Source organism: Somniosus microcephalus, chromosome 12, assembly GCF_052327205.1.
Source record: "Somniosus microcephalus isolate GS21.2 chromosome 12, FLI_Smic_1.0, whole genome shotgun sequence".
NCBI lineage: Eukaryota > Metazoa > Chordata > Chondrichthyes > Squaliformes > Somniosidae > Somniosus > Somniosus microcephalus.
The window spans coordinates 126,611,508-126,636,574 of record NC_140998.1 but is presented as its reverse complement, the minus strand read 5'-3'; the positions used below and the strand labels follow the sequence as shown (position 1 = coordinate 126,636,574).

Sequence of the window (25,067 nt, the reverse complement as noted above, 5' to 3'; positions counted from 1 at the left end):
ATTCCTCTGTTTAAGTTGAGTGCAAGGATATTTTTTTAAAGACTCATCCTGTCCCACTATTTGCGCTGATCCTGCTCCTGGATTCAAATCTCTTACCTCACTGCCACCATTTTTGTGTTTCACACTCAGTACCATGAATGTGTGCTGCTCCTGCCCATTCACTGCTGTTAAATGTCATGACTTGATTGGACTTTTCAAAACTCCCGCCTAAATTAACCATCTCTATTTGGTCTGTGAGCTCCAAACTTGATTGGTTGATATTAATATGACAGCGCATTATGATTAGCCAAGATGCTCAATCAATATGAGGTTGATTGGTCAGTAGTACAACTAACGGCTTTCTACCTCACAGAATCATACAGCCGGCTCTTTGTAGGAGCTATCCAATTAGTCTCACTCCCCTGCTCTTTCCCCATAGCCCTTTCAAGTATTTATCCTATTTCCCTTTGTAAGTTACTATTGAATCTGCTTCCACCATCTTTTCAGGCAGTGCATTCTAGATCATAACAACTCGCTGCGTAAAAAAATTCTCCTCATCTCCCACCCCCGCCCCCCACACCGATTCTTTTGCCAATTGTCTAAAATCTGTGTCCTGTGGTTACCGGCCCTCCTGCCAGTGGAAACAGTTTCTCCCTATCTACTCTTATCAAAACCCTCATACCTGTTACAGATGAGATGTCTGCCTGCCTACGCTGGTGCTCTTGAGCTTTTGTGTCTCCAATTTTGTGCAAATCACACCAAAAATTGAATGTGAAATGTCATATATCTGAAAGTAAAATGTTATTAATGAGTTTAGGCACAAAACTAAAAATGAAGCAAAATTGAGGTTCTGAATAATGCCAAATACAACACAGCGATGTATTTTTGGGTGAATTTTTGTGTTACGATGGGGGAATTTTTATGTTGGGGAATAAAATGATTTTCTCCTTTGACACCCGCTGTCATCATCAAGGATTTCAAAGCAAAAAATCGAATAGGTCAGATGCAAACTGAAGCTCCCTCTAATCTACCTCAGCTCTATCTTAGAGTATTTTAATTTCCAAATTTCCAATTTGCAAGCTGTTTGTTGCTCCAGCCCTGTGTCAATGAGATTGCAAAATTAATTTCACGAAAGGCATTTAGATCCTTCAGAGAGGGGAATCATTAATCCCATTAGCCTAAAGTTGATTCAATCCCTGGTCTCATAAATGACAGATTAGCATTTCTATCCCAAACAGATGGTTAACAAGTAAAATCATTAGTTATATGAACAAGGACTGGTTTGGATTTTTGATAAATGTTATAAATCACCGCTCAATGCCCCAAATCATTACAGGTAACAAGCTCTCTATCTATCTTTGCTTATGAAACTGCATTGTTCCAGAAATTGAAAATTGAATGAAATTTAGTGCTGATCTCCATAATAAGTTAATCCTCAAAAAAGCTGCAACTTTTGGTATAATTTTATTGAACAGGTGTTATTACAGTATCTTGTCAAAGCTACAATTTTATGTCATGATCGATGTATTCATCAGGACAATTAAGTACCCCGTTTAAATATCAGTTTGCAGCACAATTCTGGAGTCAATAGGCAGATGAGAAAGGCTAGTGCCAGCAATTGCTTGCTATGGAAGGCTATTTACGAGTCGATGAACAGATGAGAGAGGTTGGAAGAAAGGGCCAAGAGGAGCAGATGGAGGATCGAACTGGTGTGGCAGAAAGGCAAGAGAAGTGAATCAAACTGATTGATTTATACTAGATGAGAATGGGGTCCCTATCCTTTTGAAATTAGCAGCATTTTATTTTGAATGAGCAGTTACGATACAGACAGTGCAGTTTAAGAAGTATTGGAGGATTACTTAAATTGTCAGGCTGATTTTAACTCCCGGCAGGAAGCCGGCGGGGCGTGTAATTCAGCAGCTTGGCAGATTTTAACTGGTTAGCTGGTTGGCCATTTCCAGCGGAAGGTGGATGCTGGCCATTGGGGGGAAAAGAAAATCGGGCAACGCTACTGGCAACAGGCTTGTGCGAAGGTTTCACAGCTGGAGGGTAGAGCCCAGGACAGCAAAGGCCTGGAATTTCTTCCTGCTTCCCCTGAGCCCCACGAGCAAAGTTTTTTAAAACTCGTCTTGCTGGCTTCTCGTCAGGTTCACCTGAAGGAACCTCCACGTAGTCCAGCGGAAGCTCAGTCCACCGTCAAAGCCAGCGGCTTTAGAATCGCAAGTCAGCAGGAATGGAGCGGAAACGGAGCTGCTCTATTTTACCCGCTCCCCAGTCCTTTCCTGCCGATCAGGGAGAGTTAAAATTCTCCTGTATGTCTCTTTTCACAAGGAGCAATACATCAAAAAGAGCACACATTATCAGATGAAAGATTGGTCCCACTGAGGCTGCACCCTGGCATTCTCTAATCTTACTGTCTAGCTTATTATGGGGGGGTCGAGAGAGAAAGGAGTGAAATTCCATCACTGCAGGTCCGTATTAGAGCTGTCAACAGACTGTAAAGTTAAGTTCTCTGTCCATTTATCTGTCACATAACTATGCTGGCTCCTTGCTTGGGTTAAAAATTTGCTTAGTATAAAAAATTGCTTGAACTCTTCAAGACAGACAAATTGCTTCAGAGAATATAATAAAACATGATTACCATAACAAAATTAGATTTGCACTTTGTTAAATATGTAAATTCCTCACCAAATCTCCATCGTGTTCTACTTGCTGAAAGCCTCTCCGCTTAAAGGATAGTGTCATTACTACTGCAAAAGCAAAATACTGCGGATGCTGGAAATCTGAAATAAAAACAGAAAATGCTGGAAATACTCAGCAGGTCAGGCAGCATCTGTGGAGAGCGAAACAGTGTTAACGTTTCAGGTTGACGACCTGAAACGTTAACTCTGTTTCTCTCTCCACAGATGCTGCCTGACCTGCTGAGTATTTCCAGCATTTTCTGTTTTTATTTGTCATCTCTACTGTTCACTTACACCTAAAAATGTCTGGCTTGCAAGCTTAATCCATCATCCCACTCTGTTCTGTTCAGCAGCAAAGGAAAAGATTTCAGTCCATGCCACAGTGCTGCCCAGAGTCTGCAACTTTATACGACGCCTTTCACATCCCAAATGCTTTACAGCCAATGAATTACTTTTGAAGTATAGTCCCTGTTGTTTTGTAAGCAAATATTGCAGCCAATTTGTGGACAGCGAGGCCCCACAAAAAGCAAATGAGATAACTGAATAGTTAATCTGTTTCTGGTGGTGTTGGTTGAGGGTTAAGTATTGGGCAGGACACTTAGAGAACTCCTCTGTATTAGTGCCAAGGGATCCTTTATATACATCTGAGCAGGCAGACAGGGCCTCGGTTTAATGCCTTAACTAAAAAACAATGCCTCTGACAATGTGGTATTCCCTCTGTACTGCACTGAAGTCTCATCCTAGATTCTGTGCTCAAGTCCTCGAGTGAGGCTCGAGTCCATGGCCCTCTTGAGCTAAGGCTGATGGTGTTTTTTGCCATTTGCACTGTATAAAACACATGAAGAGTTAGGCTGTCACATACATTAATTCAAAAGCAGAACACTTAATTGTGTTGGAAATCCCTATCACGAGTCTAACAGTGTTGGAGGTAAATGTTGATACTTTTGCAATGGATTTTGCCATAGATAAAGCCTGACGCAGGAGTTTCTAGTGAATTTTGAAATGGACTGTTGAAAGCCACTCAGCATTTTGATATAGAATAGATGTAAATTAACTGGTTATTTTGTTTTTATTCAGTTGCATTTATTTTTCTGTTTCAATCTTGTTTTCTTCCATTAGCTAGTCACCGGTCAGGGAGGTTGGAAAAATCTGCTTAAGTCGCTATGGGCCACTTGTTAACTCAACCTCCAATAACTGGCTTAAGAGAAATTTGCAAAAGCCTGGTTTCTTCCCTCCCTTAGGCTGGAGAATGATGAGTGGTGTGAGGTAACAAAAAGAAGAAAATGAGAATTTTGATCTATGCTTCCAGTTATATTCATTGAATCCCATTCCAGCTATTTACAGAAAATATTCACAGCAATCTCAATAATAAATACAAAAATATCAGTGTTTCTTATAGAGGCCTTGGACATGTGGAATCCCCACTCTGTGATTGTGATTGTGCACGTAGGAGTTAAGATACAGATCAGCCATGATCTCATTGAATGGCGGAACAGGCTCGAGGGGCTGAATGGCCTACTCCAGTACCTCTATTCCTATGTTTTGTGGAATCGCATTACAGTTCACTTTGAACACTTTGAAATTCAATTAATGAATTTAAATTGATCGTTTGTGTGGTTTTCAGTCAAAGCAATATATTAAACGCACATCCTTGCCTCCACAGCCTCCCAACAACTTTTGCAACTTTGGACACCGATGGCATCAGAAAAATCATCTTTGCGCTGCCAGGTAACAGACCTGTTAATCTCTTAGCAGAATACCACCTAACTGTTAGAAATGTGACTAGTTTAAAATCTACTGTTAGTTGTTATGTCTAAAGGTAAGGCAAGTTAATGCTGGTCACTGTAAATTTATTGGCAATTTTATTTAATGTTTGCAGCCATGTAGGTGTTCCAATTCCACATGTCAGTTTTGGGCAGTTCATTTATTTCAAAAGATCATTTACTTTTTGAGTAGGTTATATGCGTTACAACATTGGATAAGCTTCATTCATTGCAGTTGAATTGCAAGCATTACTTTTTTCCTGTGAACAGCTTCAGAAATCAAGAGCCCTGTACACCAATGCATTCCGTATTACTGGTTGAAATGAATTGTAACCTTATTTAAAGGCTGTGGTTTCATTTCTATTTGTATAGGGTATAGGAATATTTGGGTTGTAAGTTTGAAATTCTGATTTGTGAAAAGTTGTTTAATGATTGAGTGCTTGAGATCCTATACTGTGCTGACATTTTGGATCCGTACCAGCTAGTGGGGCCCGCATTGATGTGACAACCCCCCCACTACTTGACCTCATTTCTGTTCAGGAATTTAGTACATGGATAACATATACAAGCTCATTGTATCCATCCTTGATGACCCACTAACTTTTATTTCGCCGGTTCATAAATGCGCAGCTTAATTGACGTCACAATGTCATGATTTGTGTCATGAAAACATAATTGTGTCAGGTCATTATGACTCATCATTCTTCAAGTTGAGTTATTTTACTCACTGTTGACCATCAAGATAGTAAAAGTTTTCCATTTGATTTCTACTTATTTTTTTAAATACAACACCTTTGGTGACAGCTCTTAAATGGAGAAATATCTGCTTGGAAATGAAGCCAGTCTTAACTCGGGTGTTGTTTCTAAACTCTTAATTGAACCCGTTTGATATGTCCAGCATATTTGGATATATGCAATGGAGCTGTAGCCCTATGCATTTAGCATCGATTCAGGTTTTTCTAGAAAACTACAAACTAAATTGTGGGTAACAATGAGTTGAAATAACTACTTATGATCTGGATTTTAATGTTAAGATTTATTTACTATGTAATGGTGCGATAGTAAAAAAATACTTTGGCGCTGGAATCGTTGGCAAAAAAATCATGACATTTTAATATACTTTGGCCTAGAAATTGGGTTTTGGTCTTGCCAGGGCTGTAGCGCCAGAAAGTTTGCGCCAGCGGTAATGCGGCAGCGCGCGACGAAAATTCGGGTGCGCCGGGCCCAGACGGCGGCGGGCGCTAAAACCCTCCTTTAGCGCCTCAAAACGGGCGTGAACTTGGGTTTCCCGGCGCTAATCCCCCGCTGCGGCACCCGATGCGGTGCGGCAGGCGGGGGAACTGCAGGCCTCCTCCTCCTGTTAAGGAGGAGCTGCCTGCAGCCGACAACTGTCCGGCGGATTGACCCGACATCTGAGCCCGGCACCTCGGGGAAGTGCCGGGCTCGCATCAGACACTGATCAGGGCCGCGGGGGGGGAATGCAGGAGTCCGGGAAGGGAGGTGCGGGCAGGCGGCCACCGGGAACGCGGCCGGCCGCCGCTCCACCTTTATGCGCCGGCGCACACTGGGGGAAGACTCTGTTGCCAGAGTCTTAGTTGCGCCTGCCACGGGCGAGGCGGGCGCAACTGAATTTCGGCTTGGGGCCGGGTTACCACGGCAACCGGGACGCTGCGCACACCGATGACGTCATCGGTGCCGGCGCAGCGCTACCGGTGCAACGCCGATTTAGGGCCCCAGGGAATTTCTCAACTGGCCATAACTCCGGCGCTAGGCCCTCTAGCGCCTCAAATGCGGCGCTAAGCCTACCGAATTTCTAGGCCCTTGTGTGTAGGATAATACATAGCTGACAATGAATTACGAGGCTGCAATTCAGTTGAGCAGTGCTGATAACATGAACCACAAAAATGAGCTGGAGTGGTTTAAGAACATCAGCAGAACCCCTGAGATTGAATTGAAGCCTTAAAAGTCACTGCAAGCTATTTGTTGATTGATTGTAATATATATTGAATAGTTTATTTGAAAATAACATTCGTTTTCAACTTTTTTTACCGTTATGCAGCGGGCGCGGTAGAGGCTGATGGTGACGTAGGATCTGAAGGTATATGGCATCACATGATGGGTATTACAGTATCACGAGCTTTTTTTGCGACAACGAATTACCACTAAATAAACTATTCAGTATATATTATAGCCAGTACTTACACAAAGAAGCAGATAAAGTTGCAGCGTTTTATATTCTATTCCCTTAGCCTAGTTTTTCCAGTTGTTCCTCTCTATCATCTCCCCCGACCCTGGTTGCCTGATGCTACTTCCAAGCCTCTGCCTATTTTGCTTTGAGCCAGTCAGTGTGAAAGCAGTGTGAATTTACTTACAGTTCAAATTTCCAACCCTCCCTTGGAGAATTTGCCTCCCCTCCATCTGCCGGTTTCCTAGTTGGCTCCAACTGAGTCTGGAAATTCACCGTGTGCATGGAATCTGATCTGCAAGCCTGACTCCAACCATTCTGCGGTATAGAGTATTAATACATGAATGTACTGTGCCACTGGGGCTGTCACCAGATATAGCATTATAAGTGAAAGATTACCAACTTGGTTCTCGTATTTCAGATTTTAAAAATCCTTAGCAAGAACTCATGTCATTATTTCTTACAGTAGTTTAGTTGTATAATTAATATAGTGTGAAAAAGTATCATAGCTGTACTATTGTGCAGTGTGGCCACTAGTGTTCAAACGTCATCTGCCTTCCAGGAATAGAACTTTATTTGTTCATCATTATTTGGTATCCTGCTAAAAGCTTTTTCAACAGAAGTCTACTACTGACGAGCAAACTAATTTGGTCCTTCTATATTCCTTAGCAGTCCTTCTATATACCCTGGCATGATTTAACAAAAAGAAACACCAGTAGGTTGATGGTTGTTGTCAGACGTTGATTTGCTCATCTCAGTCAGTCTCGGGGAAGATGCTGTATGTGGAGTCTAGGCATTTCTTCAGAGGGAGAGAAGGAAAATGATTTGGGAAGTCACCCTTTGTCTCTTCCCACACATCTCACAGTAGACTGCTGGAGAGCAACAGAGCTGAAGGCCACCAAATTCAGCTCCTGCCTAACCTGTCTGTAAGTGATTGGTGTTTGTGGCATAGTGGACCAAAAAGAGGATAGCGAAATAAGTCAATATGGCAAATCTTAACTTTTTAAATGTAAAAAAGGTGGGATTTAGTTGAGCTTTCTTTTTCTGACTGGAAATTGGAATGGGCATCAACTGGAACTCAAATCATACACACATGGAAAAAATTCACTAGTCAGTCAGGCCCCTTATATTTGAAATTTATTAGTTCTACTAATATTGTGGTGAAATGGAATTACAGGACAACTTTTGAGTTGCAAACACTGATCCCTATTGCCAGATCAGAACCAGGATGTTATGTAGTTTCTCCCATTTGTTGCAACATTTAATGTTACTAAGTCAGAATAAAAGGAGCCTACAACTTTAATTGAGCTGTGTGCCCATCATTGAGTTTGTATTTTGTTGCTCTGTGGAAATAAACTGTTGTTCAGCCTCTGCAAGAAATAAAAATATATAAATGTGAAAGCACTGTGGCTCTGGAAGGTGTTCTGATAAAGATTTAGGCCAAATTTCTGAATGACTGAAACCCTCGTAGGACAAGACATTGTATCATAATATTTTGGTTGGTGGAAGTGCCAAACTTTACGAGTTGATGGGTGATAATGCAAAGTAATTAATATTTTGCAGTACTTTCGAACACGATTGCTGAACCCAGAATAGATAGTATAGCCTCTTTCACACAGCAATTGTTTCTTCAGTATCTTGGGATTGATATGGCAACTTGTCTCCAGGACATCAGTATTGACATAAAAATCTTGGTAAAATCATAATAACTCAGTGAAATATTTGCATGTATTACCATTCTAATGTCAGGGAATACTCCCAATTTGAGTGTTATCCAAGGCATGTGTCTGTGCAAAATTGGTATTGGGCCGGTTTTTGCTGAAAAAATAATGGCGTGTTAACAACGCAAGCCATTATTACTGTGTAAATCAGCCGGCAAATTCAGGGGCTTAAGAGATACGCTGTGAGTTGCGAATCTCCAGAACTTGCTGGTTGATTTACGCTGCTCCGCCGTTTGCTTTAAACAAACAGCATCTCGCTATTAGCCTCTCCATTATTTTTAAGAAGTTGCTGGATTCTCACATTAATTACCCATTAAACTCACCACAGAAAGTTAAGTCTAGTAATTAACAGCGCAAGTACCTTTTTAACAGCGTGATAATTGTTAATGCAGTGCCAATCAACCTCTCTGGCCCAGAAAGTGAACAATTTAAACTTTGGAGTCTCATTGCTTAGGTGGTAAATTGTTCTTAGAAATTTTTTAAATGTCAAATAAAATTATTTTTTTTCTTACTTTTCTTTTCTGTCTTTTTTCTCTCTTAATCCAGTCTTTCCCTCTTTTTTTATTTCTCTTTCTGTACCTGATTTGACCTAATTCGCCCTCCTTCTAAATCAGCATCTGTTTCTTTCTCAATCCTTACATTTAATTGGTTAAGGAGATGGACTGTTGGTCCCACTGTTCACTGAGGCCCCGGATGTCCTGTTGGCCTCGCTGCGCTGTTACCAGCTCGCATTTCCAGCAATTTACAGCGCAAAATATTTTTGAACTGAAGGGTGCAGAGAAAAATCTAACTAACGGGGCAGCCGCAACATGTCCAGCAAGATCCGGCCCAATGTATCCCCGAATGCCAGGGTGCAGAAAAGACCTTTCTCTTACTCCTGGACTTGGTATAATCCAAAGTCATGCAGACCAGTGGATGGGATGGAGGTGGCTTACTGTAAGCAAGACTCCAATTTCTGCAGCACAGACATGGGGCCAAACAGTCTGCAAGAATATAACTGGAACAAAATGATGTTTATTTAAGAATACAAATTACTGAAGCTACATCTCTGAATTCTGTATCAATTTTAAAATGTTTGCATGGCATATCACAAACCACTTCTGCCTGTGAAACTCTCTGGGACAGTTTCACAGCTTGGAGCTCTGGCTGGACAGATGGTGCTTGACATCTGCATTTGAACTTCAACGCAGAAGCGATGGGATTTTTGCAGCATACAGTAGGCCATGGGGAAGCTCGGTCTTGCCTCGTGACAGGCAAAAAACAAATTCTCCATACCTTTTGCACTCTAAGCAAGCACAAGGGTCAGTTTTGTGAAGTGTCCAGGATTGCCAAACCTCAAGTTTCAAACATCCATGTGTGTCAAAAAGACACAACTTAGCTGAAAGTGAGATTGTATGTTAAAGGCTCATGTTAAAAGACATTAAAGGATCATTTTGTTTTACTCTGCAGATGAACGATGTACTTTAAGTACAGTCACTCAGTTGAAGTGAAAACAAAAGCTTTACCCAGTTCTTCAGTACATGTTGCTATGAGGCAGACGGTTGTTGGTTCATACGAGAAGGAACTATTAACTTTGACTTATACCATCAGTGAGGGGCACCAAGTGGAGGCTTGGCCATTCCCAGTGGCATGGAGGAAAAATTAGTTAATAGTAGGCCGGGGTTACCATCCATACCACTTAGTGGCTGATTATAGATCAATGTTGGTAGGGACTTGGGCCCCGATATTTGCGTGGCGGGAACAGTGGGGCGGAGTTGTGGATGCAAAACCTGGAAGTATGCTTTACCAGACGTTCCGCTGAAATTAACCGCAGCACTGCCTGTCGGGCGGGAAAGTCTACGGCACAAGGCCACAACCGGGGAGCAGAGAGGAGGGAGGGGTGGGGGAATCATGGTCAGGGGGGAGGATTGTGGTCGGGGAGAAAGAATCATTGTTGGAGATGGGAAGAGTGTGGAGGTGGGGCAAGATTGGGGGAATCTGAGATCGTGGGGGTGTGGGGGGGCATCAGTCGATCACTGGGAGGGAAGCAGGCTAGCTTGTTGGGCCTGGAGGGAACATTCCTGCTCCTCCTGGCCCACAAGCAGTGCTGTAAATGCACTTACCTTTTGGATCTGGCCCTTCTTGCCTCCTTTTTTCTGCTGGGTTTCCTGCCGAGGCCCGGGAAACCTGGCCGAAATAACAAACCTGCAAAAATTGAGGCACACGGCCTATTTAAAAGATTTTACCAACCTCATTTTTTTAAAAGAAGAAGAGGAAGACTAAAGTCAAGGAAATTAGTGGGGGGGGGGGGGAGTTTAAGTATTGAAAAAAATCACATCAGAAAGTAGAAAAATGAAATTGCAAGTGTTCTAAAAATTGTGCTAATATTCATGTGTCACTTGGCAAAATTGGACAACTGCACTTGTTATTATTCTCACTATCTTCACTTACTCTGCTTGGAGACAAAGTGTAATTTTATAACTGAAAAGCAATTGTTGTGTGAACAGAACTCTTAAGTGAACATTCAATGTTGATGCATTGTGAAATATTTCAAAAATCAACCAAAGAGGGCAGCAAAGTGCAGCCTTTCCTGCTCTGCTGATATGAGATAATAATTTCATTGAACAAGTAAAACAAAATTGGAATTATCAACATTTATAAGTTGTAACTCTTCAGAATAGAGCAATTCATTAAATTGAGATAATTTTAAGACTTTCCTTGAAATCTGACTATCTGTAAGTTCAGTTTGATAATTGTAACAAATAATGTTTTATGAAACCGTCTCCTTACATCAGTGAGCTTAGCCTGTAATTCCTTGTAATTGATATGGTTTACTTAAAGAATTAAATGAGTACTGATATAATGTTTTGTTCTACACTAAAAGCATTTAGTCAATTGTAGCCTGAATTATTATTGAATCTCATTGGTAAGCAGTTAAATCATTATTTTAGCAATTTTGAAACATGCATGTTCTAGATTTTAAACTTAGTGTAATGTTTAGCATATGAATGCTTTTTGATGTTGTGAACTTCAGTATGGGTAGTGCTGAAGCTTGAATAATAATTTGGAAAAAAAGCAAATTAGTCCAATTTCATTTGCAAAAACATAACTCACCTCCCACTGTGGTGATTTCATAGTAATAGGTTTTTCATATTTATAAAAGGAAAGCTTGTGGCGTTCTATTGTTTGTGTGATGCCCAAGGATTTCTTTTAGTTGCATTAATTATCTAATTTGTGTAACCAATTACACAACAAACAGCTGCTGCAATGTAGCGTGACTTGTAAGGAAGTGCCTTGCAATTGTCAGGTACAGTGAATACTCTAATCATGCATTCACCCGACCTCTTTGTTTTACTTTTTCCTTCCACCTCACTGAGTTGAGGAAAACAGAAATGGTGGAGGCAGCTTTGAACCCAATTGAAGTTTTCTTTGGATCCAAGCAGAGGCTCTTGAATTAACTCCAAATCAGTTCATGCTCTGAGCTTCAATCGATGCCAGTTCAGTAGATGAACTGCTCTGAACTGACATTTTCCGCATGGGCGAAGAAAATAATCTTAAATTGGGAAGTCATCTTCTGCAGTCTGGAGTGGAAGCTTCTAAGCACACTGCTGCTTATCTCCCTGATGCCTGCTTCTTATAAGTCACATAAGCAGCAATGGGAGATTTGTAATGAATAACGAGTCATGTATAGCATTGGCACTGCAGCAAGTGTTTCAGCTGAAGTCACCACAGTAAAAGAACAGGCTACCCATAAGAAAATACTTGGAAGCAAACAGCAGAAACAATTAGCTCTCCAAGTGTGCCTTTAATTGATTTTTGGAGTTGGAGCAGTTGCCTGCTTGGTTCCAGGCATGATTCTCTTTGCATGCCACCGTTAATTGTTTGTAATCTGGTGCTGTTATTTCATGGTAATATGATTTCCCTGCAGGAAATCCGGTGTCAGCAGTTGTTACCTGCAATCTCTTTGTAATCCCTGCACTGAGGAAAATGCAAGGAATCCTTGATCCTCGACCCACCATCATCAAAGCCAGGGTAGGTCAAATACGTTTCCAACAAGTGAGGGCTCATTATAACTTGGTAAAATTTGAAAAATGCCTAATGAGGCTTGGTGACGCAGTGAGCTCGATACTGATCTTTCCAGTCTTACCTGGGATTGAATCCATCTTGGAATGAGAGGGTGAAAGTCTAATCTGTCTGCTGGCTGCAAAGGGTCCGTTTTAAGAGAACGGTAGCATTGTGGTCATGTTACTGGTCTAGTAATCCAGGGGCCTGGACTAATGATCCGGAGACGTGGGTTCAAATCCCACCACAGCAGCTGGGGAATAAAATGCTAGTATCAGTAATGGTGACCGTGAAACTACCGGATTGTCATTAAAAACCCAACTGGTTGACTAATGTCCTCTAGGGAAGGAAATCTGCCATCCTCACCCAGTCTGGCCTATATGTGACTCCAGACCCATAGCAATGTGGTTGACTCTTAACTGCCCTCTGAAATGGCCTAGCAAGCCACTCAGTTCCACCAGACCGCTACGACAAAGCACTGTGGGAGTACTTTCACCACACAGACTGCAGCGGATCAAGAAGGCGGCTCACCACCACCTTCCCAAGGGTAATTAGGGATTGGCAATAAATGCTGGCATTGCCAGTGATGCCCACATCCCAATAAAAAATGAATTAAAAAAAGAACACTGCCTCACAGCAAAGAAATAGCTCCTAATGTGGTATAGGACTGGAAATTGCGGTCAGAGGCTTCCCGCAGGCGAATGCCTCCAAACTGCAAGAAAAGTACGCACCTACCTGGTGCCGCCGTACCTCGGACTCTTGCGGTTCTGGGCCTGCAGGCTTACGCAAAGGCCCACAGATCCCTGGGGCGCATGCGGTTCCCTGGGATCACGTGGACCGGCCCAACCAATCAAAAAGCGGGATTCCCATTATGCTTATGGAGATTCCATTTACGTACGGACTCTCCATAAGCATAATAGGAATCCCCTAAAAAACACACTCTCACCCCACTTAAATAAAACAAATCATCACATGGTAAAAAATTAATTAAAATACAATTTAATTAAACATTTAAATCAAAAATTACTTTTTGAAAAATAAATTTAAACATTTTTAAAGGGGCCACAATATAATCTGAATTAATTTTAAGGGTTTTTGAATGTTTAAATCATTTTTTTAACATTATTTTTATATTTATTTAAACCTTTACTCTGGTAAAAGACAGCCTTACCAGGCATAAGAGTTTCATGGGCATTCACTGGGCAGTAGTTGGGCAAACCCAACCCTGCGACAGCGAATGTCCATTCATACGATTTGTCAAGCTGAAACATGACAGATTGCAAGTTCCAGGTTTTCGCACATGCGCATCGCATGCAGAAACCCGGAACTTGCGGGGCAGCGTACGTAGTCATAGGCCCCAGAAAATCCGGGCCATTATGTTGGCAGTCTCACTCCAAAAGGTCACAGCAGGGCAGGTGTGGGAACTAGAAACATTACATATTGTTGCAACATGGGCTGAGGCTCATTGCTGGAGCAGAGTGGGGAGAGTTTTTCTCCACATATCACCACATTCCCCATTCCCCAGCACTAATGTATCTTGCCTTTGTTAGATCAACCGAGCAGATTAATCCAAATTATATAGGTTTGGACACCAGAGAAAAATCAACTTGGTTTTATTATTATCAACAAAAAGTACAAGCAAGTTGTACATCTATACACTTCCTATAGTAGCCCTGCTGTGTGCCTCAGAGACACGGGCCATGTACAGCAAGCACCTCAAAGCACTGGAGAGGTACCACCAACGCTGCCTCTGCAAGATCCTGCAAATCCATTGGCAGGATAGGCGCACCAATGTCAGTGTTCTTGCTCAGGCCAACATCCCCAGCATCAAAGCTTTGACCATGCTCGATCAGCTCCGATGGATGGGTCACATCGTCCGCATGCCCGATACGAGACTCCCAAAACAAGCGCTCTACTCGGAGCTCCGACACGGCAAGAGAGCCCCAGGTAGGCAGAGGAAATGCTTCAAGGACACCCTCAAAGCCTCCTTGAAAAAGTGCAACATCCCCACTGACACCTGGGAATCCCTGGCCCAAGACTACACAAAGTGGAGGAGAAGCATCTGGGAAGGCGCCGAACACCTCGAGTCTCTTCGCCGGGAGCAAACGGAAGCCCAGTGCAAACAGCGGAAGGAGTGCACGTCAACCCAAGCACCCCACCTACTCGCCCCTTCAACCACCATCTGCCCCACCTGCGACAGAGACTGTAGGTCCCGCATTAGACTCATCAGTCACCTGAGAACTCATTTTTAATGTGGAAGCAAGTCATCCTCGTTTCCGAGGGACTGCCTAAGAAGAAGAAGAGAAGAGATGAGATAGTAGAGTACCCATTGGAGTCTGTAAACTACAAACCAATCCAGGCGAGTTCTCAGCACAGAATACCAAAGAATTACAGAAAGTGAGCCTATTTATACACCTGGATGGCCAAAGTCAGATGTTTCGCTCTAAACCTTTCAATACTGAGATTATTGTTGTGATCTTTGTGTCACATGTAATTTCACCAGTCGATGGCAGTGTCACACCAGATGCACTCCATTCTCATGAGAATGTAACTGCCATTTATGTATAAGATAACACAAGTTTGCATGGGGTTATAAATATCACACCTTAACAGAATGCTAACAGCTAAAACGTAGACATGTTAGCTCCAAACTGCTATAATTCTTACACAAACCCTCTGATGCTTCTTAAATTGCATTTACCTGACACCTCCTACTTACTTAGCATTCCCCTGCGGAATCCTAATGATCTAATCTAAACCAAGTGTTAACCTCTATCACACAGAATACATTCTCATAATATTTCTGTATTAAGCTATTTTTCCTATTATATTATACACTATCCTACAACCTTAGCCAAAACAAGAGATTCATTTAAATCCAATGCATTTATTCTAATTTTTCCCCTCATTTTTTCCCTCCCTCTTTTTCTGAAAGTGATAGTCAATGCCTGGATGAGGTTCCACCTGCTCTAACTGTCTTCCAGTACCCTACTGGGTGGCTGTTCTCCTAGAGTGAGCTGAGGTAGTGACTGCCAATAGAAACCATCCATTCAGTTGCCTCTGCTGCTTCCCCCTTCCCCTTGCCCACCAAGCCAAACCTCTCCCAATTCCCTTCCGCTCAAGCCCTGAACTCCCATCTCTTTCTAGTTTCCTTCCAATCTCCCCCCATGCCCTTGCCCATGTGCCACCTGTTGCCTCAACCCCATTCCCACTAAACTCCTGACTATCCAACTTCCTCCCTGGTCCATTCTAGTCAGCATTGTGAATGATTCCCTTTCCTCACACACTGGCACCTTTCCAAATGTAAACATAGTCACAGCACTATTTTCTATGACTGTAACCATGGTGGATTATCCCTCCTTGCCCTCTTTGCACCCTTAGTCACAATTGACCAGATCATCATTCGCCAACACTTCTACTCCATTGTCCAGCTCGGTGGTACTGCCCTAGCTTTGTTTCACTCTTACCTATCCGATCATAGCCAAAGCATCTCTAGCAATAGTTTCTCTTCCCACTCCCGTAATATCACCTCAGCACCTTAAGAATCTATCTTTGGCCCCCTCCTCTTGCTCATCCACATGCTGCCCCGTGCCGACATCATTCACAGACGTGGGATGACCTTCCACATGTACGCCGATGACACCCAGCTCTATTTCTCCATCACCTTTCTCAGCCCATCCACCGCCACTGTGTTGTCAGTATTGGATAAGCTGCAATCTCCATTTAAACTTTGGGAAGGCTGAAACCATTGTCTTTGTCTCCTGCCACAAACCCCGTATCCTCACCGATGATTCCATTCCCCATGGCCACTGTCTCAGGTTGAATCAGACTGGTTTCAATCTCAGCATTCTATTCAACCTCAAACTGAGCTTCCAGCCTTTCATTCTTTCCATCACAAAGACCACCTAATTCCACCTTCATAATATCACCTGCCTCAATCACTACCTCAAGCCATCTGCTACTGAAACCCTCCTCAATGTCTTTGTCACTTCCAGACTCTATCAGTCCTGGCTGGCTGCCCATCCTCCACCCTCCATAAGCTTTAGCTCATCCAGAACTCTGCTGGCCATATCTTATCCTGCTCTAAGTTCCCCTTGCCCAACAACCCTGTCTTCACTGACTTGCACTTGCATTGACTCCTAGTCCCTCAGTGCCTCAAATTTAAAATTCTTATCCTTGTGCTTAAGTTCCTCCATGGCCTTATATTTGTAACCTCATGCAGCGCTACATCTTTCTCATCCCACCATTGGCGACAGTGCTTTCAGCAGCCTTGCCCCCCACTCTCTGCAATTCCCTCCCTAAACCCCTCTGCCTCTCCACCTCTCTCTTCCCCTTAAAGCCGTCCTTAAACGCACCTCTTTGACCAAGTTTTTGGTCACCCCTGCTAATTTATCTTTCTTTGGCTGGACACCCATTTTTTTCTTACACCTCTGTGAAACACCTTGGGACATTTTTCTGTTAAAGGTGATGAACAAATGCAAGTTTTGTTGTCAATAGACTTGTCAGCACTGGTGAAAAGCACAACCAATCCAAATCCTTTCTTCAGCTATTGTCCACAAATGTGCACGTGTAGAGTGAGTATGAAGAGAAAACATGGCCATTTCCCCTCCCCACCTCCCATCATCATAAGTATAAACTTGTATAGTGGACAGTAGGACAATTTAAAAACCCAAAGCAACTAAATCATTGAATAATGAAGATTAAAAGGGTCTGATTTATCTTTGAAATAAATCAAGCTCTGATCTCACAAAGATAACTCTTTCCTGCATACCCTATTTTTATACATTATACCATTTTGTGTATTGTTCCAGTTGATGTCCTACCTCTGACTTTTATTTAAATACACTGATATGCAAGAACATCAATGAATATGATATTTAAGCATCTTCCATTAGCCACCCTGGGGTCATAATTAGTTAGGAAGGAGATAGATGGAATATGTAGCTGAATTTGATCAGCTGCCTTGTGTGGACGAGTTAGCAATAATTTCATTTTAACGCTATCATTTTGCAGTTGTCCTGTGATGTGAAGCTCGATCCGCGGCCTGAATACCATCGCTGTATTCTGACTTGGCACCACCAGGAACCATTGCCTTGGGCACAGAGTACAGGTGAGATTTTTGAAGCAATTATTGAAGTATAACTTGTAATTTTAATTTAGAAAATAGCAGTTATTCACAGAAAATGGTCACTAAAGCACTATTACAAAGGTTGATGGTCATGAACTGGTTTTGAATTGATATATTGTACAGTATCCAGATAGGGTTTTTGTCCAATTCCAATTTGAATCATCCAGTAATTGTAATGATTTTCTTTTGGTCTGACGCCCATCATCATATTTTAAGACCCTTCTAACCAAGCTAATGAGAAATCCACACAGGTAGAATTTCTCTTTGTCAGATACAGGATACATGCTCTCTCTAAGTCTAGGGAGGCCAGTCTTGGCTGCTCCAAGGATACTGCTGGAGTTTAACCAATTCAATCTGCACACAAGCTTCCTACGGCTTGTCTCAGGCAGGACTACCCTGTTCATTGGGCCATTGGCTTGTATAGTTGTTTGGAGCTGAGTGGGAAGAATCCCTGCCAGTGACAATCTACCCATCAAGATTTCTTCAGTGAGCCAAGTCAGCTGGTCAAACATGAACAGTGCCCTGGAGTACTGCAGACCTGCCTGGCTCAGTTATCGGGTTACCAAGCCTGCCACAGAGGGTTGACTTGGTTTTGAATTTCCAGTGGCAGGCATGTAATCTTGGAGCCAAAGAGACCCCACTTCTCTTCGCCTCCCCCATCCCAAAAAGGAATAGGTATAGTAAGATTGACTTCCAGTGATGAGCCTATTTCTCTGTGCTACCTTTACCGACCCTTGCAACAAGGTATGTGCAAATGTTGTCCAGTGAACATGCTTTTTGCATCAGGCTTTTTCACTGAATTGGTGCCAGAGTGTTTGTAAATAATTGACCTATCTGTAAGGGGTCATTTTAACGAGCTTATGGTGTGCTAGATCGGTTTTGATTTCGCACTGCTCGTGAGCGGTTCCGAAGCGCTCCCCCCTCACCGGTTCTAGACACTGGGCTTATTGCCAGACAACCTTGATGTGTGGCCCAACTTGTGACTCGGAAGACAAATGGATCAGGTGAGACAAGGTGAGTTTTAAATCAGAAATATCTTTATTTTCAAGGAGAATAAACACAGAGAATGCAAGAATCAATTTAGACAAAAATCATTAGCACGTCTCCCAATGGGAACTAAAATTTAACACACAAGGAATAACTTTGACTATCTTAAATCATACAACAATTCTTAATCAGCGGTATACTAAAACGGGGGGTGGGAAAAGCGCACGGACACATCGAGGGATAAATCACACTCCTGAATGACAAAACCCTTAATGTTACAAACCCTCCCGTTGCTAAAATATACCTCAACTATATCAGTTAGGTAGAGTTGGACCTTTATGCTCACCAGAATTTTAAAACCCTCCTGGACCTTGGCACTCCTTGTTACATCCGGGATCTCCAATCTTCCTTATGGGACCGGCTCCTGGACCCGCTCTCCTGCACAAACTTGGAAGTCCTCCGAACTCCTCGAGCCGTCTACTCTTCCGCACGGTCTTCGAACTCCTGATGGTATCTGGACTTGGACTTCACTGCTTCTGGTGAATCTTGTGGATCTGTCTGAGTCTGGCTGAATCTCTCCTGCACAATCTTGAAAGTCCTCCGAACTCCTCGAACCGTCTCCTCTCCACTCGGCCTTCGAACTCCTGATGGTCTTGGATCTGGACTGAACTTCTGAATCTGCTCTCCTGCACAATCTTGTGGGCCCTCTGTGCTCCTCGAACCTCACCAGGGTTTTTAAAACTGTCCTTGACCTTGGTGCTCCTGTATGAAACTGTGTTTTGAATCTGTCTGAATCTCACTGAATGAATCTAGCCTGTTAGAATTTCCCTCAACAGTTATACTGTTTCCTAGCCCTTATCTCGGCACCAAATCAGGGGTTTTCTTTTGTCAAGGTAATGGGCAGGCTGCTTTGACAAAAGCAAGTACTTTATTTTAATGTCTTGTAAATGAAACTGATGGGATCTGTCCTGTGTCCCTCTGAGTTTGGTACAGATAATGTTTTTTTTTCTGTGCTCAGCGATTTCAGAGATGGGTTTGCGTTTTGCTAGCAATTAGCGCACCTCCAGGTGCAAATACTTTTGTTTACGAGTTCGTTACTGCTGTAACCATATTATCATATCAATAGCAGTATGTTCTGGAATCTTCTAATCGGTGATGACTCAGGCTGCTGTAAGATACTGCTGGTGTGTCCTTTTGAACTGAGCCATGAGAACTGCCAACTCCATCTTGTGTTCTCACAATGTGGCCATTTCAGGGGTTTTACCAATCTAGACTGTATTTTCTGGATTTTGCGAATCCTACATATCCCAAGGAATAAGTGGGAGTTTGATTTGGTTTTTTTGGTGCAGGGATTGTTGGATGAACCATGTGGCAGGGATAAAACCAGTTTATAAATGTTACTGCTGCTGACACCATGTCAGAACACACGGTACTACTGGGCACAGTACAGTGGTGCACCAACGTGTTGCTACAGAGTGCTAACGTACAAGTTTCCAACCTTGGACATGCTGTAGGCAAGTGCTAGGAGGAGGTACTTAACTCAAAAGGATGGAAAATGGGGTGCAGCAAAACGTTCATCTCAAAATGTTATAGACAAAAGCTGGTAGTGCCCTACACTGGGGACAGTGCACTGGGTGGGAAGAGGTACAATTGAAGGAAAACAAAATACAATTTTAAGCCAACAAAAATGAAGTCACAGTATTACTGCTGACAATCATAAAAGGAAGAAATAAAGGCCACTGTCCAACTATTAGTCTTGTAATCTCTAAGTTTTTTGAGAAATATAAAAGCAATATGAGTGTTTTTTCCGATTGTAAAACATTATTCTTCCCACCAAACATGAAAGGGTGGGAAATGCACAGATCACTGTTGCAGGCATATTTTGGAGAATGTGTCAGCTCCCTCTGCAGTGTACTCACCTATCCATCGAAACAGTCCCCCCATAAGGAGAAAAAAAAGCCAACTACTGACATCAGTTCTCAGTCTAAAATATAATGGCCCAGAAATTCGGGTCGGAGGCTTCCCGCGGGTGTAAGCCCCCGACCTGCACTTACCTAGCGCGCCGGCCGCTGTGCTGTGGGCCCGCGTGGGATTCCGATCCTGGGCCTGCTCCAACTGCCGGCGCACAGTGCTTGCGTATTCCAGGGGCGCAGTTAGTTCGAAGCATCCCCTGGGATCACGTGGGCCATGGAGAGCCAATGGTAGCAGGGAATGCCCATTCATAAATTTGACAGGAAGAGCTGTCAAATCTATGAATACAATTCAGCCCCAAAACATAACTAAAACTTCAAATAATTTTTTTTTTAATCACATTTTTAAAATAACTAAATTACATAAAATAACTATTTTAAACAATAATTTAAATTTTTGAAAAAATTAATTACAGTTTCTAACAGGGCTAAATATAAACTTACCTTTCTTTAAAGTATTTAAAAATAATAAACCTGTGGAAAAAATGTTTTAATTTTACTTAATTCACCACTTACCTTGTTAAAAGCAGGCCTTGTGCCTGCTTTTTATAAGCATAGCTCCTGGAGACTTACCCTCCCGGAAAAACCTGGAAAAAAACGGAAGTTCCAGGCGTACACGCTGCCTCTCCGGCACACGCGTTCGACCTCTGAACCCCTTCCTTTAAGGGAACGAAAGTTCCAGTTTCCCGCGCATGCGCAGTGCATGCACAAAACCGGCACTTTCGTTGGGCCTACGGGTGAGTACCCAGCACGTACTCACCCGTGGGGACCTGAACTTCTGGGCCAATAATCTTCTTTAAACTTCTTATTTGCTGCAGCCCTTCGGATAAAAAACAGATATCCCCGTCACACAATGACCCCAAAAACCCGCTGACTGCAAACCCCGCGTTTATACCCACACCGCACCATTGTTTCTCTCCAACGCCGATCCCACTGGAGTCCCGACCAATATATTTACCATACCATGCAGTCACTGTAATCAGAAACTGGTCACAATTAAACTGTTTTAAAATTACAGCTGAACTGATCAAAACTAGTTTTCTCTTGTGACATTGCTCATGGATAAAAATGAAGAAATTGCCTCTTTCTTCTGTTTCAGCTTTTCTCTAATTATTTGTCTTTATGTTTGACTTCAATTCTTCCTGTTTCCTTTTCTTTCTTTCTCTTCTCCACCCGCACCCCCACCCCCACTGCAAGTCTGTCCTTCTCTGTATGTCCTATCTTCTATATGTCTCTTATTCTCTTTGTATTCATCTAACCCATACGGTCTTTCTATGTCTGTCTTTCAATCTTTCTGTTTAACTGTTACACTGTACGCATCTTACACACGTTCTCGTTCTTTATGTCTCTTTTTTTTCTTGTTTGTCTTGTACCTTCTCCTTTTCCCGTCAGACTAGACGTTCCAAACCTATGACAGCTGCAGAAATGATCTTGTCATCCTCTGGGAACAGAGCACTGTCATCTTGTTGCCTATGTTAGACGCCCTAAATGTTTCTTGGGGGGTGGGGGGTGGGGGTAAGGGGTTCAGGCTTGGAAGGAGCACGGATGCAGGTGATAGTCAGACCAGTAGCTGGGGAATTGGTCCACATGAACGATAATACATTAACAGTGACATGGTTAAGGCAGACCAATCAGATCGTCAAGATAACTATGAACAAAATCTAAAAATACAGTAAACATGGCATTTAAATGGCCAACCAATGTTTAATCTCTGCCAAGCTTCAGAGTTGGATGGGATTTGGTGAGACGAGCTGCACTCAGAGCTAAGCAGAGAGAAATGGAGACAGAGCACAAGTACTTGGCAAGGACTTCGATGGAGGGAGGGAATGCCGCTGGAGTACTCGGCATGTGTCTCACTGAGACAGCAGGAGTTGGCTGGAGTCCTTGGGTGGGCCTGCAAGGTAAGAAACAGTGAGAGCTGGTGCATTTATAGAGGGCCCCAGTGGCGGGGGAAGGAGTGCAGCACTTACAGTGGGCCGAGGAGAATCGAGGCAGCAGAGCAGAGCTGTAACACTCTGAAGGAAAGTGGCCTGGAAGGGAGCAGAGGTTGGACAAGGTGGAAGATCCCAGGGAACTAACTTGGCTGCGAAGAAAACTGGCAAAACCTGTTTACTGCAACAATCTGGGCCAATCAGGAATGATAGAGGCTAGCAATAGTAAAGCAATTACACAATGCTACAGGCACAAGATTTGTTTTAGTAATATAGATCAATATACGATTGGGATTGAAGCAAAGCTACAGTTTGATCTTTGCTTGAATAAACTGTTCTCTGTCAGTACTCCATCACTGCCAAGGAAGATTTTTAAACCATCTGTTTATTTTTCTGCAGGAAATCAGATGAGCAGTCGTCTGATGAGCATGCGTAGTGCCAATGGACTGCTGATGCTACCTCCAAAGACAGAGCAGTACGTGGAGCTCCACAAAGGTGAAGTGGTAGACGTCATGGTGATCGGAAGACTATGATGTCACCACAAAAGCAGCGTCGGTGCATGTCTACATATCATTGACTGTATCCTGTAATATGGAACGGCACAGCTAGTTTTTAATGATTTGAAAATAATTGACCAGTGTTGTTGACATCTTGAAGTAATTTCAAAAAGAAATCAGATAAAGTAAATGAAATGAGAGGGAGAGAAAAGAAATGCATTGAATCCATACTGTATCATATTCAGAGCAAAGTTTCTCTTTCATTACAGTTGCTTTGTGTGTTTAATGCTAGGTCTGATAGCAGTAGCTTTTGATAGACAGCGGTAGGTGCCTGCTAAACTTGTGTTTTCTCATCTTCAGATACAGATACTTATGCTACTAGCAAGGCTGTCTGCTTACTTTATACCAGCTTAGATAAACACAGCTATTATCCTTATTAGTACGCAACATAATTGCTTCACACAGAGCTTTGCTTGTTCTTTATCTTGTATCTTGTGTTCATGTGCTCAGTGCCAAAAGCTGGAGTGGACTGGGTTGGTATATTGCCCTTTCAGTGCCATTGACTGAGAAAATTCCCAGCAGCCACCTGTCTCAGCTGACCACCGAGTTGGACAGGAATTGGAAATCTTTCATTTGAACAAAGAAATTGCTTCCTTAAGTGCTGACAGCCTTTTTACCAATTTAAACAAAAAGTGTACAGTAATACAAAGATTGATATTGTACAGATAATAGTGTACCAGCAATCATGTGGTAATTCCTAGCAATGAAAGACATTTAACAACACTGTACCATAACATTTTCTGTAATGATATTAAATATTAATAAAAATCCTTGATCATTATTAAAATTTATCTGCAAAGATATTCAATGTCTTTTTAAAAAAAAAAAACTTTCTTGCTGCTTTTGTGCCGTAGTTATATTGTCATGGTGCAATGTGGAAAATAGCTTTGGAATTTTACATTAAATAAATCCACTTTTTTATTTTGCGTTAATATTAAGGAACACCATCCCCAGTGGCACAGGGGGTTACAGTTATTAGGACCACTGAACTGTCCTACACTGTTCATGATTGTGTTCTTTCTATCACTAATCAAATGCTACTTCCCTATTTCACTTCAGTGATCAGATTGCTGGTTCAGCATTGCTGGAACTAGACCTGATTTTTCAAAAGAATATATGCCAAAAAGGGGAAAGAATGAGTTGTATTTCATAGGGCTTCCACTGTTTGTCCGATAGTTGTCACAGAAATCACTCACATAAACTAACAATAACCAACAGGTTCACACCCAGCCGGTTCCCTCCAACATCAATATTAAGACTGCTGGTTTTGAACTTGACTGTTTCATTGCCTTGTAGAATGCTTGAACACCTTATACAAGTCTAATATTACAATGATGAAAAGTAATGTGTACTGTGCTCACAAGATAGATATGGATGAGGAAGGCCTATCCCAGCTCATCCATCGAGAGAGCACCAAGAGTCCTCCACCTCACAACACCTAGCTTTTTCTTGTAATTGCCGGGTTTTTCCTCCACCCAGATGTCTATCCAAAATGTCGATCACTCGTTGACAACAACAACAACTTGTATTTACATGCGCCTTTACTGTAGTAAAACATCCCAAGGCGTTTCGCAGGAGTATTATAAGACAAAAAATTTGACACTGAGCCACATAAGGATAAATTAGGGCAGGTGACCAAAAGCTTGGTCAAAGAGGTAGATTTTAAGGAGGAGAGAGAGGTAGACCGAGAGCCAATGTAGGTCAGCGAGCACAGGGGTGATGGATGAATGGGACTTGGTGCGAGTTAGGACACGGGCAGCCGAGTTTTGGATCACCTCAAGTTTACACAGGGTAGAATGTGGGAGGCCCGCCAGGAATGCGTTAGAATAGTCAAGACTAGAGATAACAAAGGCATGTATGAGGGTTACAGCAGCGGATGAGCTGAGGCAAGGGCAGAGACGGGCAACGTTACGGAGGTGGAAATAGACGGTCTTAGTAATGCTGTGGATATGTGGTCGGAAGCTCATTTCAGGGTCAAATATGACATCAACGTTGTGAACAGTGTGGTTCAGCCTCAGACAGATGTTAGGGAGAGGGATGGAGTCAGTGGCTAGGGAACGGAATTTGTGGCAGGGACCGAAAACAATGGCTTTGGTCTTCCCAATATTTAATTGGAGAAAATTT

At 42.5% G+C, this 25,067-nt stretch overlaps 1 protein-coding gene across 4 annotated transcripts in view; it reads left to right on the top strand.

Moving 5' to 3' along the window:
* Positions 1-23,746, top strand: part of LOC147109516 (gephyrin) — a 164,770-nt gene extending 141,024 nt beyond the window's left edge. For 3 of the 4 annotated variants that reach the window (XM_086003527.1, XM_086003525.1, XM_086003524.1), the window contains 5 exons: positions 4,324-4,388; positions 6,483-6,521; positions 12,237-12,340; positions 17,384-17,480; positions 22,786-23,746. In XM_086003527.1, coding sequence (XP_085859653.1) covers positions 4,324-4,388; positions 6,483-6,521; positions 12,237-12,340; positions 17,384-17,480; positions 22,786-22,919 — 439 coding nt within the window. In that variant the 3' untranslated portion in view covers positions 22,920-23,746. The remainder of the gene's footprint in view (positions 1-4,323; positions 4,389-6,482; positions 6,522-12,236; positions 12,341-17,383; positions 17,481-22,785) is intronic. The other variant, XM_086003528.1, reaches the window with a different exon arrangement.
* The last annotated feature ends 1,321 nt before the right edge of the window (positions 23,747-25,067 follow it).